The 15607-nt window shown below is 35.9% G+C and overlaps 1 protein-coding gene across 3 annotated transcripts in view; it reads right to left on the bottom strand.

The window, feature by feature from the left end:
* The window catches only part of LOC112049523 (uncharacterized), a 63333-nt gene extending 47807 nt beyond the window's left edge, over positions 1 to 15526 (bottom strand). For all 3 annotated transcript variants that reach the window (XM_024087453.2, XM_024087455.2, XM_024087454.2), the window contains exons 1-2: positions 15125 to 15526; positions 13077 to 13213 (exon numbers count right to left, since the gene is read on the bottom strand). In XM_024087453.2, the coding sequence (XP_023943221.2) occupies positions 13077 to 13213; positions 15125 to 15221 (234 nt within the window). In that variant the 5' untranslated portion in view covers positions 15222 to 15526. The remainder of the gene's footprint in view (positions 1 to 13076; positions 13214 to 15124) is intronic.
* Positions 15527 to 15607: the final 81 nt, after the last annotated feature.

Here is a 15607-nt window from a genome sequence, read left to right as displayed (position 1 = left end):
TCGCTTGAGATGGTAGCTCCCCATCGCCCGGGGATTCTTAGCACCCCCTGCCCCGCCGTGACCACGACCGCTACCGTAGTCGGGAATAGCAGGGCGACCGGGAACTGGGGGCCTTCGTGTGTTGGCGCTTCTCATAGGAAGAGTTGCCCATAATGACCACGCTGGGCAGGCGGGTTGGTCATCGCAGTGCCAGACTGATTGCACAAGTGTCGCTGCTGCCCGACATCTGCCTGTAATATTTACCTCAGTCTGGTTTAGAACGGCTATACCGCCAGTTGCCGGTCGTCAGAGCCTCGTTTGTAAATTAGCAGAAGGCACCGCGGGCAGGTGAGGTTGACAGTTGGAGTGCTGAGGTGTTGGTGCTCTCCCGACTGTGTCCTTAGTTTTAAATAAGTTTGCAAAATGGTGGTAAACAAAAAAAAAAATCTTTACAGAGTTTGTAGTGGGCTCTTCTCGGACCAAGGCGCGTTTGGAACCCTCGTAACTTTAGTTTTAAGTTTTCGACTATTATTACCACCATTAAATTAAATTAAATTATGACATAATCTTGAGTGTTCAAAAGTGCTTGTAAACTAAGCCTAATTGAAATAAATGAATTTTGACTTTTTGACTTTGACTTTTTAAAATATGAAGCCACTGAACTCTTGAATTTTTTTTACATACATAGTTACAAGCTTGGGGAGGCTGCCATATTGGATTTGTAATGACGTTTCTTAACTAGTCAAATATTGTCATCAGAGCTCAGAGCGTGTGCAAAATTTCATCCTAATCGACGACCGGGAAGTGGGTCAAATTAAGATTCCAAGATTTTCTTACATACATAGTTACAAGTGAAGCTAATATAAAGCGTGTAAAAACTAAATAGCGCTAATGTCATGTATACATTAACGACGTTTTTTTTTTTATAAATCGATAGTGTCAGTTTCAAATCTTACTCTACCATCATGTTAAGACAGATAGACAAAGATTTCATTCTATTTCAAGATTCACGATGTTCTTGTAATTTGACAGTGTCACTGTCAAGTTATAACAACATCTTCATAGAATAGCGCTACAATAAATATATAAATACATATTTTAGATTTATATATTTGGCTTAAATATAACAAAAGTCAGACATCGAACCACGCATCTAAAAAGTAAACTACATCCGGCTTTATATGGACGTCTGGCAACCCTATCCACATCGCACGTACACGGAGGATTAGTTATATAGACGCACAGGCGCCTTCTTGAATGCAAACCATTCAGTCACACAAAAATGGTTACGAATTCTCTAACATTCTACAATTTGAAACATCATTGGTTAACCTTCTTAAGCTTTATTTGCTTAACGGTTTGCGGTTTGATTTTAAGCATACAATCAGCCAGGTGTTTACACGGTAGGGCTTCGTTCATATAAAATCGAATAGCCACAGTTATCACACAGCGTATAGTATCACAAACTTATCTGGTTCGTTGAAAGTTTTTTTTAAATATTTTGTATAATAAGCAAGCGCTTAGCTGCAATCACGCCTGATGGTAAGCCATGATGCAGTCTATGGTGGAACTCGCTGGTCTAGAAGAGGCCTATTAAATTTTGACAAGATACCCATATTGTAGGTTGTAGGGAAAAAGGAAGCTGGAAGATACCCATATTGTAGTGGTGGGGAAAACTATAGCTGGAAAAGCAATGAATGATGGAAAAGCTAGGTATTGCTGTTGTTGTCCTGTTAGTATAATGATTTGGAAAATAACGACCGCCGCGTAGTTACTTCCAGTTTTTGCCACCGGGTCAGAAAAATTGGTGGCACTATAGATTTCTAGCATATACCATTGCAAACCGAATACGTTAAAATTCATTCGGTTTGCTTGATAATTATGAGTGGAGTGTGTGTGTTAGGTGAGTATTCCTTTAATCGAGTGAGTAGACTTACATACTTACAGGCAGTTAGACTTACACTGTACAGGAATAGTTCTGTATGCAGTGTAAGTCTAACCTGAAGCTAGGATAACATGACATACTTTTACAGTATACGCCTTAACGAATATTGGGATATACGCTGTCCATAGTATTAGTTGTAGAAACGTTCACACGTCGTTTATACAGAAAAATAAAACATACCCCGTTTACGAATACTCACTGAACTTGTCAAGTACTGGCCTGAATGAACTTTGACATATTCAGTTTGCAGTGGCACCTCTCTACTCTGCGTGAAAACTGCGGTTATTCGTATTTCATACGAATGTAAAGCCGTGTGAATTGCTACCATGTGGTTGACTTTACGTTTAAAATCGAAAATTAAATTACAATTTTTAATGATATTCTTTTTTTTGACTTATGATAAATATTCTGACATAATTTCAATTGACATGTGTATAATTTGAACGCATTTTAACATTTAATTGGTAATAAATTTTTGACTTTGCACTAAATTTAACAATTTAGTTTAATAATTTTGACAGTATATATTATGACTATTATTTTATTTTATCTGTCACAGTAGTTTTGAGTTAGATTTGTCATTATCATTGAATCATAAAATGTTTAATTGTATAAGCTATTACATATGTTTTCTTTTTTATCTGTTTGCTTATAAATTAGGATTATACATAGTCTATTTAAATACACCAAATCACCATTATGGTAGAAAGTATCAGGGTCTTATTATATTTAAGCTATCTTTGTTAACCTGCTTTCTGATGAATAAATAAATTATTATTATTATTATTATAACACCACGACAAAACATTGCCGTGTGAACGTAGCCTTGCCGTACACATTTCCGCCAAGCGTAAGATGCCTGTGCCGCGTACAATTAATTGTTGTGTTCCGGTAACAAGGGTGTACTTACAAACACTTGAGACTTGAGACCTGTTTCTTGGGTTTTAAAATGGAAACTTATACTGTAAACTTGCGAATAACATAAACTATAGGTAACTAAAATTCCAGCGGACCACTTGTACTGCTATATAAATTTGTTTAATACAAAAATTACTATAATCGCCATTAAACTGGGGGGGGGGGGGGGGGTTAGGGGGTCATAAATAATACTATTCTCATACCGACCAATACTTGCATTAAATTAGATATATACATACTGACAATTTTCACCACTTAAGAGGTACAATTTTAAATATTTTTGAATCACATTATATTTTGTATTTTTATGACTTATGAACAAACTTTTAAAACTGTAACTTTAAAAATCAATGACTTTTCACATAAACTTTCAACCCCCATTTCACTTCCTTCTATTTTTATTTTAGGATAAAAACGTACCCCATGTTTTGCCCCAAGGTCCCGTTTATCAAAATTCATCTTGATCGGATAAGCCGTAAAAAGGTAACAGACAGACAGACAGTCTTTCGCATTTATAATATTAGTATAGATATCATGAATTCAAAGACATGATTTTGGCGCAACTACTTCAGTGCTGGTAGTACGCTATTTCTCCCTCAAAAACGTATTTGCAGCTGCTCCACTTTAGCCCGTGTCCTGAGGTGGCGTCTTGCCAACTTTCAGCTAAAGGAAATTACCTTCAATGGGTTAACAACATCAAAAACTACCTAACTACTTCTTTATGTACATAGATTAACTATTAATCTCTGTTTTCTTTGCACTCAAAAGAGGTTAAAACTTCTAGTTTCGCATTTAAATTGTATTGTAAAGATGATGAATTATCATCTTTAATTCTGCAAGTTTAAGCATTCAAATCCGTGAGGTCCAAGATTCGATTTCCGCACCATAGACTATTGTTGTACACAGTCATACCTAAAGCTTTATGATTGGAGGAGGTAGGAGAATTACTGTGTTTAAAATACATGAAGATAAAAAAGATTTTAACTCATAAATTGACAATACAAAAATTTTCGGAACCAGTGCTTTACTTGTTTTCCTTGATAATATTGTTTAAGCTACAATACAAGGTCGTTAAGTTTTCATTAAAAAACAATTCTTAAAACAAACGTTCAAACTAAAAATCACTTATATGCTGAAAGGTGTCTCGCCAAAATCCTGCTCTCTTATGAGAGAAGAGAGAAGGGCTTTTATGTAAAGTGATGATGATGAATGCAGCATCGAAGGAGTATACATAAGTAATCAGAATGAAAGAACATGCGAAGTCATAGACATAGCAGCATATCTAATGGTAGGTTAGTTTAGCATTGCTTATAGCAGTGTGTCGCACACAGAGTTCATTGTACCGTTCCTTCCAATGGATAGTGAATACAAAGCAGGCCGTTATCAATAATATTATCAATAATATGCATCTCAAGCCCCACTGTAACTATAATCCGCGAGCCAGCCATACAATGCTATGGCGTGGCCATGTGTAAAACCACTTTATGTAATATACATTGTCTTGAAACCATACTAGGATTGTTGTCAGCTCTTTTAAGGCGTAGAAAAAAAACTACTGATGCTATAAATACACTTGCATACTATATTAGACGGTCTCGGTATGCGCTGCAATGCGGTGGAAAGAAAAAATATCTGTTAATTTGCGCTAAGAGCTTTAACGAGTAACCACCCTTTAAAAATAGATAAACTCTCAAATGGAATCGAATAAACGGTATAAGAATGCATAAAGTATTATCAATTTCTCGGTAAAATACGAGAGGTATATAGTACGACTAGCTGACGCCGCGCGGTTTCACCCGCGTGGTTCCCGATCCCATACGAATACGGGGATAATATATAGCCTATAGCCTTGCTCGATAAATAGGCTATCTAACACTGAAAGAATTTTTCAAATCGGACATGTAGTTCCTGAGATTAGCGCGTTCAAGCAAACAGACAAACAAAATCTTCAGCTTTATAATATTAGTATAGATAATATAGATTCCCGCGCGTTGTTGTACTAACTACTAACACAAGCTAATAGTTAGAATCACTAATATGACACGCTATTGCATAGGTTTATACACACGACATAGTTTGTTTCATAACAGTTTATTGTTTCATAATACATAAGTCGATTGACAATCTTTTTAAACTGATTACGTATCCAATATCCACTGTCTCATATAAAAAGACGTAAATGATCACTTATGCAATTATTCCTAGATCAGATGTGCAATGAAGAGAAGGAAAGAACATTTTTTTTTTCAAATAAAATATTTGCCAGAATAAACATATGGACAACTTCCTGTTAAGTGGAATATCAAAGCCTTTAGCACTTCCATGGGAGCACGGGGTCATACAAGGTGCTGCTTTATGTCAGTTACCCTTAGGTATAAGGTTAAGTCTTATGAGCCTATAATTACACCGGCAACCAAACCCTTCAGGCCGAAATACTGCATTGCTGCTTGGCAGCAGGAATAAGCATGGCCGTAGTACTACGAATTCTATTACAATTACTTCTACTACTAAAGGCTGTATAGGATTTGAAATTAGAATTTCGGAGAACTTCTAACACAGTCTAAAACAGTGACTAATCAATCCCAGTAAACTGGATCAGTTACGTAGGCTAATACAAGGTCGCAGAGCGATATTTAAAAAAAAAACAACAATTGAAAATATATCAACGATATCCTGAGTTAATAAAAAAACTTGAAATAGACATAACAATGAGTAATAACACTCGATATATTTCACGTTCGCTGACGTGGTGCATCACAGCGAAGAATAGATCTTGACGCTGCCAAAAAGCGTGAGTAAAGTAAAGTCGCAATCAGGCTGCCCCTTGGTGACTCAGTGGATCAATTAACTGAAAGCGCGGCTCAGACTAGTTAGAAAAGGACCTGCCTTGCTAGACGTTATTTTTATTGTCAACGTATATGATCAATGATCTAATGCGATTATAAAAACTGTCTCTATAGTTCTATACAACCGATGTTTTATAGTTGTAATCGTGTTTGTCAGTTGAAGAGCACCGTAAAAATACCCTTTTGTTTAGTTGGATGGTGTAAAAAATGGGTAAAAACATTTTAGTATAAGATATACCAAATCTAAGCTCGTTTTCCTCATAAAATGACAGACCATTTTGTTCGTAAATTTGGGTGCGATACCTACTAGGAAAACATCGCGAGGAAACCCGCATACCAGAGAATTTTCTTAGTTCTCTGCGTGTGTAAACTCTGCCACTCTGCATTGGGCCAGCGTGGTCGATTATTCGCCTAACCCCTCTCATTCTGAGAGGAGACTCGAGCTCGGCAGTAGGAACCGAATATGGGTTGATAATGATGACTAGTCCTTACGTAATTAGTCTGAAAAGTGCAGTGTTACTGACCCTCCCAGACGTGAAACCCGATAGGTACCACGGTTCTTACAAGAATGGATTATCGATTGAAGGTTGCCAACTACGTCACCGGCCAGACGATTTAAATTAGAATGAAAGCGATACTTGAACCGCTGCTCTAAGTACACACAGCGGTGACAACTTCACGGTCACCTACAAAATTTATGATAATTATTTGCATAGTCATTTTACCCACACACGAAGTTTACTTACACTTCATTACTATTCATTATGATCATAATGATTTCATTATGATAAATACTTTATGGTGTTGCAAGCGGGGACAAAAAGCTTTTTATTTACAGACAAAGAATGATCTACCAAAACTAAGTTTGTCATCGCATGCGGCACCATAAAGTATTCAGTTACCTTCGCTTTCACTATGTTCACCTATGTATATATGTACCCTATCCCTACTACTACTCGAAAATAATTATAAATAGTCTGCATACCATTTTTAGCTGTCTACCTTGAAAATTGCGGAATTCTCCATACAAACTTCCACCCCCTATTTATGGAAGCGGGAGGGTAAGAAAGAGACAAAAAGTAGCCTATGTCACTCTCCATACATTCAACTATCTCCACTTAAAAAATCACGTCATTTCGTCGCTCTGTTTTGCCGTGAAAGACAGACGGACAAACAAACAGACACACGCACTTTTTTGTTTTTATAATATCTTCTTTTTTGTCTTTGCTCAGACATGGCATCTGAGCAAAGACAAGATGCTCAATCGCTTATCTATGTCTGTGTCTGTACTCTGTGTGAACATCTGATATTAAAAAAAAAAACAATAGATCACATTGTGTTTATCCGCTGTACTAAAACAATGCCCAATGTGCATCCACAAGAATAACCTTAGCTCTTAATCAGTAACCTTAACGGTTCGTATCGCACTTAAGGCAGTTTAACCCCGACCCCAACTCTTAACTTTAGAATAAGACACCCAAAAAACGTCCTTTACGACCCTGATGACAACGAACTATAGACAACGCTTCTCAAATGTTACACAGCGTCTTCACCCGTGAAAACATCATACAGACGTGGGTTTTATTCAAGACGCCGTCAAAGCTGATATACTCTGACCAAAACAACCTTCCCGAACGGTCCTCTGAGCTGAGGTTCGTACTTCGTAACCTATCTATTGCTGAATAATCTTCGTGTCTTTTTCATCTACTCGACACTGACGAGAAAATCGTGCCCAGTTGGCATAAATAAAAAGCATAAAGCAAAATTGAATTGAATTGAACTTAACTATTGTAGAGTTTTCAAGTAAATATTATATTGTTAGAAGAATAGCGTTAAACGTCATAATGGAAGGGGTGAAAAATGGTAGTACAGACCAGCAAGTCTATATAAGGCTCTATTCACTTTATTCGCATTTTTGTATTCAACAAGTGTAAAGTGAGGTACCATTGAGGTAGCCAATCTGCTTATTTTGTTTAAAATTGTATTACAAAGTATAAGTGCGTGTAAATAAATGATTTGTAATTCTTTATTTTTATTCAAATTCCCTTCTGGTTCCTAAAAATATAATATACAGGTTTTTCTTTCTTATCATAAATGAACTTTTCTTTCTCTGTATATTGTACCCGCATTGTGGATATTATGTTGCGGAAGTTCATTACGAGCGCTGTAGTGGCGTAAAATTAATTTTTTAACTATCCTACTCGTAGTTAAGCGTGCTGACCTAAATCGTCTACCTTTACGGCTGCTGTACCCGTATTTTTTGCATTAAACCAACTTGGCTCGGCACTAAATTAACCATTGCACAATACAGCTACAAACATCCTTTATTTCCGACCAGTGCCATTATCATCATTATCACAATATTACGCGAATATAAATTCCTCATATAATTTTAATCTACCTACTTATTGTACGATTTCTTAATATATAATAATTATAAATACATTAAGAATGTATCGTAAAAAGTCTGACCATAACATTTATTTAGTAATATCAATTTTTTGGTATTTAATTTTTAGAGTTCTTTTCTTGGGTCACAGTTGGAAGTTATACTCTATGGTTCAATGTACTTGATGAATGATGAGAGTGGTATTTGTAAATGTAATTGGATAATTATCTAATCTTTAACCTTTAAGTAGGAATGTTTGGAAGAGTTATTAAGCAAGTTTTATACCGATCTGTGGAATACAAACTAATTCATTCAAGCTAGTTAATTAATATAAAGGAAGATATAGGAAAAAAAGATATAAAAGGAAAGATTTTATAGTTTGTTTGTATGCATTGAATAGGCTCCGAAACTACTGAACCGATTCGAAAAATTGTTTGAATAATAATGTTAAATGAATAATGTTTCACTGGAAGTTACAGTATTCCTGGTAGGGTAGGGAGTAGGGTTCTTATGTTAAAACGGGGATAAAGCCTTTGTCAGACTCTGATAATGAAACTAAGCCAAAAATTAAAAAAAAAATTAAGAATACTGTCGCGGGATATACCGCGATGTGTGCGGCGTACTTAAATTATAATCAACATCTACACAAATAAATTAAAAAAATAAGCGTATGTTTGTAAGTTGACAGCTTTTCACAAAAATACATATGAAAGTATAATTTTATTATCCCTTAATACGGATTTCTTTTTTCAATTATCTAAATTTTTGCCTTCCAGCTAATCTCAGAAACGGCTGACGTTTGATGTTGCAGAGGCCTTTGAATGAAATATAGGCGAGTGAAACCGCCGGGCACAGCAGTAATAATATAGAATCGCAACAACAAAATGTAGTTGCTATATTACAAATATTACTCCCACTGCCCACAAGACCACGCAGTCTACACCAGTTATGTGGTTAACATCCAACCGCGTTTCCGCTACATATAATACATTGCGTGTGACCACAATCGGTCCGTATGGCTAAATCATGCAGTCTAGAAAAAGAACCTTGATAGTATATAATAGAACTAGCGGACCTACCCTACTCCTACCCAACCCCCACCCCTACCTTACCATTACCCTACCCTTGAATCATTTGTTACAAAAAGTATGATAGTTCCGAACCGAAACTTCTCATGCAACTATCTCCTAAATAGTCCGAACAAACCCATACACATAAATATTTGGTTTAGATAGGAGAGCCCGTTCTTGAGTTATAAAATTACAACGAGTGGTATTGATTTTATATATATAATATATGTTTATATTAAGATGACATAACGATAACATATGATGGTGGCCTTGGTTAGTGTCCATTTTGCACCCTACCAGCAAAAAACTATATGTCAAGGGATTTTTACGATGATAATGTTAGACTCTGAACTGCGATGAACGGCTAATGCTGAGCTGTAAACCCTTTCTGTTTGGTGTCACAGACAGTCATATAATATCTAAGATACTAAGGATGTACTGGTTGTGACACTAAAATGAATAAACTTATTTTCTTTCTTTCTTTCTGAAAGAAAAACTTAATAGATCAATGCTCGTCGGCACGTCGATTTTCTATCTATAAACATTTGACGGCCGCGTGGCGCAGTGGGTAGTAACCCTGGTTCCTGCGTCCACGGCCGTGGGTTCGATTCCCACAACTGGAAAATATTCGTGTGATGAACATGGGTTTTTTCCAGTGTCTGTGTGTATTTATACATTATATAAGTATTTATATGTAGTATATAATTGTAATAAATAAATATTATAATATCAACTATGTTAGTACCCATAACACAAGCTACTCTGTATGCTTACTTTGGGGCTAGATAGTGATGTGTATTGTTTAAGTATATTATTTATTATTTATTAAACCATGTACGCTTCGAAAATTGAAAATTATATGGGAATGACATTTCATATCGTCAGGCCACGTGATCAAGTTATCAATCGGATCTATCATTCCCATTCACTTTTTAGTTTTCTAAGCGTTAGCGTTTGTAGAAAGAATCGACCTGCCACATGGCTACTGACCCAGGATTGCATTTATTTGCATAGACTAACCACGGGAGCAACGAAGCAGTTACGATACGATGAATGGCCGAATGATTGAATGAATCATATTTTATTCACATTAACGCAGTTACGATTACAATAAAGATAAAGATGATAAAGTGACTGTCGGACATGGCTTCTCATATTCCGACAAGGAAAATATTTATGCTTGGACGGCCAGTTGAGGGTCTGAACTATTAAAACCTACCTGCCAACTATTTGCTACTTCCCAAAGCCACCACACTCCAATCTCTATGGTTGTCTACTACCTATGGCAGGAACATAGGCTGACAAACTTTCACCCTTACTGTGCAGCAGAATACTGTGATAAAAGGAATATGGCATAGAAAACTTCAACCACATCCCTGTTTCCATGGATACGACAGTAAGATGAGACGACAGTATACGACAGTAAGATGAGAAGACAGTATACGACAGTAAGATGAGACGACAGTTCAATTCTAGCAGTGAAACTTTTCTCCAGCCATACTAAGCAGATTTGCGTTTGTTTCTACATGATAAAAAATTACCCTCTTCTACATACTGCAGCATCCCTGAGGATTATCACATCTTTGTGAAATGTGGCCGAGGTGAAATACAGTTTAAAGAGTTTGCACCATTAAATGTTATTTAAGGAACTCTACCAGTAATAAGTATAATTAGATCTGCCCCCTACCCAAATGGCACGTCGATTCTCTTTCTACGATCGCTAATGCTTCGATATCTAGAAAAATGTATGTGAATGACAGATCTTGATTACGTGACCTGTTGATAGAAAATGTCATTCCCATACATCTTTCTAATTATCGAATCGACGTGCCACTCTGAGATAGTGTAATTTATTATATGTTATAGGTACTAGCGGACGCCCGCGACTTCATCCGCGTGGAATTCTGTTTTTCACATACGGGAACCATGAATTTTTCCGGAATAAAATTCCATTCGAAATTTCAGCCAAATCGCTTCGGTAACCACAGCGCAAATGAGGAACAAACATACTCCTGTAGCCCTATAGTAAATTTAGTGACTCAGCTTTTAAAAGAGAATTAATAAAATTGAGGTTTCGCCGTTTTTAGTCCAAGATGACATTGCAATCAACTGATAACTTGCCATCCAATAAGAACAGCCATACACAAGTACGTGCCGAAACAAAAACAACGTCGGTTAACAATAAAGAATGTACGTGTTATCAGTCAAGGGCGCAATCACGAACAATAATAAAAGTTGGCCCATTATTGGTTTAAAGTCGCGTAATACACGATAACGAGCGGCGCGAGGAGGGCGGCAGGGCGTCGACCCACATCGTCCGTCACTGATTAGATATTTAAAGTGCAGCTTATAATATGTCGGTACGAGTTTACCAATTACGAATTGTTTTACGTACTAATCTATAATAAACTAGCTGACCCGATGAACTTTTGTATCACACAAAAACAAACTATTTGGGCCAAACAAACGAAAATTTTTGATGTTTCTTACAATTGACATGGTATATTTTTATGAGACAGAGATGAATAACTTTGTATTACATGGATTCACCATCCACCATGCAAGTGCTGGGTCCATTATGTGGCAGTGAGGAAAACTCTGAGCAAAGCCCAGGTGTGAAATATGTTGCCTAGGCAAAATTAATTTCATATTATAAGGCACCTTTCTGTAAATTCAGATAGGTGTAGATGCTTAGATTAACTTGATTTTATTTTAATTGAACAAATTAAATGTTTCATATATAGCTACACAAACAATACATAACAAACAAATGCAGTTAATTTATTAACTACTAGCGGACGCCCGCGACTTCGTCCGCGTGAAACCCTACTTTTACCCCTACCCCTACCCTACCATACCCCTACCCTACCCCTATGGTAGGATACCCTATCCTATGCTTACCCTACCACTAACCCAACCCGGCCTTTACTCTACCCTTACCCTACCACGCGACGGCGACGGAAGCTTGAAAAATGGAGTAACTTCTCCTGTTTTCTCAACATTTCCCTTCACTGCTCTGCTCCTCTTGATCGTATCGTGATGAAAAGTATACTATAACCTGCCCAGGAGTATGAAGAATAATTGTACCAAGTTTTGTTAAAATCCGTCGAGTAGTTTTTGTTTCTATAACGAACATACCACGCGACGTTAGCTTAAAAAATTGAGTAACTTCTCCCGTTTTCCCAACATTTCCCTTCACTGCTCTGCTCCTATTGATCGTAGCGTGATGAAAAGTATACTATAACCTGCCCAGGAGTATCAAGAATAATTGTACCAAGTTTCGTTAAAATCCGTCAAGTAGTTTTCGTTTCTATAAAGAACATACAGACAGACAGACAGACAGACAGACAGACAGACAGACAGACAGACAGACAGACAGACAGACAGACAGACAGACAGACAGACAGACAGACAGACAGACAAAAATTTTACTGATTGCATTTTTGGCATCAGTATCGACCACTAATCACCCCCTGATAGTTATTTTGGAAATATATTTCATGTACAGAATTTACTTCTCTACAGATTTATTATAAATATAGATTTACAACTCTCTACAATTTAATATTCAACTTTCAACTTCTGATGGAAATGTTAGATAGAGTTAAATTGTTGCTTTGAAATTAAGCTTAATGGAATTTTTAATTTTACAACGCAAATAAGCACATAAATATGTTTAACTCATTTTACTGTGATTTTTTATTGAAGAATTAATTGATATTTTCTTATAAATTATTTGCTGTCTTGTGGAATATAATATATTAATAGTTATATTATAATAAATATGCTAAGCTAGCAGCTATTTATACAGCACTCAGATGAGAGTTAAGAATAATTCATTCCTGAATAACATTTACTTAATAAATAACACTTTTTTACATAAATTCACAAGTTTTTTTTTACAAATAGTGTAAATCTTAGTCCCTTACCTTACAATCCTTGTGCCTGTAACACCAGGTGCAGCCAAACAGCAGGCCCACAGCGGTGAGGACCAGCGCCAGCGCTGGCAACACTGCATACAGCCCCGTCTCGGTGCTCCATGCCTCCAATACTGACCCATTAGCATCTGTAGCAATGGAGATTACACTATTATAGTCTGCCAACTAAGCACCTGTCATAAATGTAAATAATAATAAGACTTCAAATTAAATAAGCTGTGATAGCCCAGTGGATTTGACCTCAGTCTTCAATTCAGAGGGCGTAGGTTCAAATCAGAAGCATGCTCCTCCAACTTTTCAGTTATGTGCATTTTAAGAAATTAAATATTACATATCTCAAACTGTGAAGGAAAAACCTACACATCTGAGAATTTTCTTAATTCTCTGGAAACTGGAAGTACATAGTATTATCTCATATAATACAAATAAAATACATGTTTACTTAGTTTCAACAACACACTATAACAACATTATAACAGGTTTGTTTGTGTTTACACTTAATTAATAGAGAATGATTTGAAAGAAAAATCAATACAAAGCATCTAATTTGCATTCAGCCTCAGGAGGCAATTGGCTTTTTACATATTTTTAGATTGAGGTTTTAGTAATTGGTCCAGGTCTGGCTGGTGGGAGGCTTTGGCTGCGGTTAGTTACCACCCTACCGGAAAAGACAAACCACCATACTGTCTAGCATTCCGGTATGATGTTCTATAGAAGTTTAGTCTGCTTCCATCTAAGATTGCATCATCAGTTACCATCAGGTATGATTATATCATATCAAGGGCTATCTTGTGAAGAAAATAAAAACTGCTGCATTGGTCCAATGGTTAGCCTATGACTTTATAACATAAGTTCCAAGGTCAAGCTGAGATATATTAAGCTTTTGTCTTCTAAGATATTTTCAGTATAATTTCAGCCTGGAAGAAGGGGAAAGTTAGTGGTATTACACTCCTGAGCCTTGGCGAGCATGCTAACTTAGACCTGCAGACCAATTCACTGTCTTTGACATATGTCAGTGGATATGAAACTTACCTAGCTATTTTTGGTAATTCTCAAGTCACGTGATTTCGTATTCACTATTTATTAATAAGACATACTTTATTAAATTATTTAATTTTCTGTAGTCAGTACCGCTTTAACTTCAGTTGCTTCCACAGTAACACTAATGGCTGAGAGGTGGTTAAAAAGCATGATACTCAGTTCTATATTTCTATTCTTCTATTAAAGTAGATAATATATAATTACTTTTATTGTTGTTATAAATGCAAATTTATTGTTGAATTAAAAATATTGTGGGTGCAGTGAAAGCTATGTAACTCACTATTTGCATAAACTACAAGCATAATACATAATTTAAATACACATGCATAAAATACAGATCAGATGGTTTAAAATGACAAAATAGCATTATCTCTTACGGCCATATTCAATAACCTACCCAAGATACAGATAGGATTACGGATGGATAGCTATCCTCAATTATCAGTAACAGTCAAACTATCTTTACATAGTCAAACAATCTGTCAGTAGATTATTGGAAACCAGATAAGAAGAAAGATAGATTTTCTTAACTTTAGTAAGCTAAATGGTGGATGGATAAGTTATTGATAACGGCTGTTAGTCTTTTTACAACCAGTATAAATTTTTTCAGACTAACCTATTCATTCTGACTGAATGTGATGCCAGTGAATGAATATGGACATTTTAATATGTCCACTTAAGGAAATTTTCTGATTTTTTTTTTAGTTAAATTTGTTTTGTTTACATTACCGATACTGGTTTTTTTTTTATTAACTTATTCATTATGGTTTTTTTTTTTTTATAATATCTTACGTGAACATTAAGAACACGTTTTTATTTACTACCCTCTACCTATAAGAAAAATATTTTTCTTTTACACTATGCATTTACTATAATTTCTTACACCTGGCTTCATATCTACTAATAATTAACGCTCTTCGAATAAGAGAAAAAAATTAAAAAGGTTACGGTTTAAGCAGCAAATGATAAAAACATCGTTTTTGGATAATTCAACTTACCGTGAGGGTAGGTCTGTGGCGTTGGGTTCACAGGCAATCCTTGCACCAAATGCACACACGTCGTGGCCAAAAGTAAGATTAGCCATAACACAGCCATTATTATTACATTATTTGCACAGCCGTATTACTTTTCGTTTCATTATTTATACTTTTAATACATCACCACAACACAAAAAATACACGGTCTCTAGACTGGATAGAAAGAACTGAATTATTAGACCACTGCACAATATTTATCACTTAAATTACGCACAATTATCATTTTCATAGTCTAGAATAATTATAACTTAAAAAATATGAAATATATGATGATTTTCAGGCACATTTACATTTAAATTGCGCAATCCACAGCTGTACAGAACGCCATTTTTCAATTTCGACCACAGACAGAAAAATAATGTTTCGATATTGACAGCATCCTGATTTGTCTATGGTTGACAGCGACAGACTATGTGAAGAAAATCTTAAATATTGCCATTTTTT

This window comes from Bicyclus anynana, chromosome 11, assembly GCF_947172395.1.
Source record: "Bicyclus anynana chromosome 11, ilBicAnyn1.1, whole genome shotgun sequence".
NCBI lineage: Eukaryota > Metazoa > Arthropoda > Insecta > Lepidoptera > Nymphalidae > Bicyclus > Bicyclus anynana.
The sequence above is the reverse complement of the archived record's forward strand: the minus strand, read 5'-3'. Positions and strand labels throughout refer to the sequence as shown.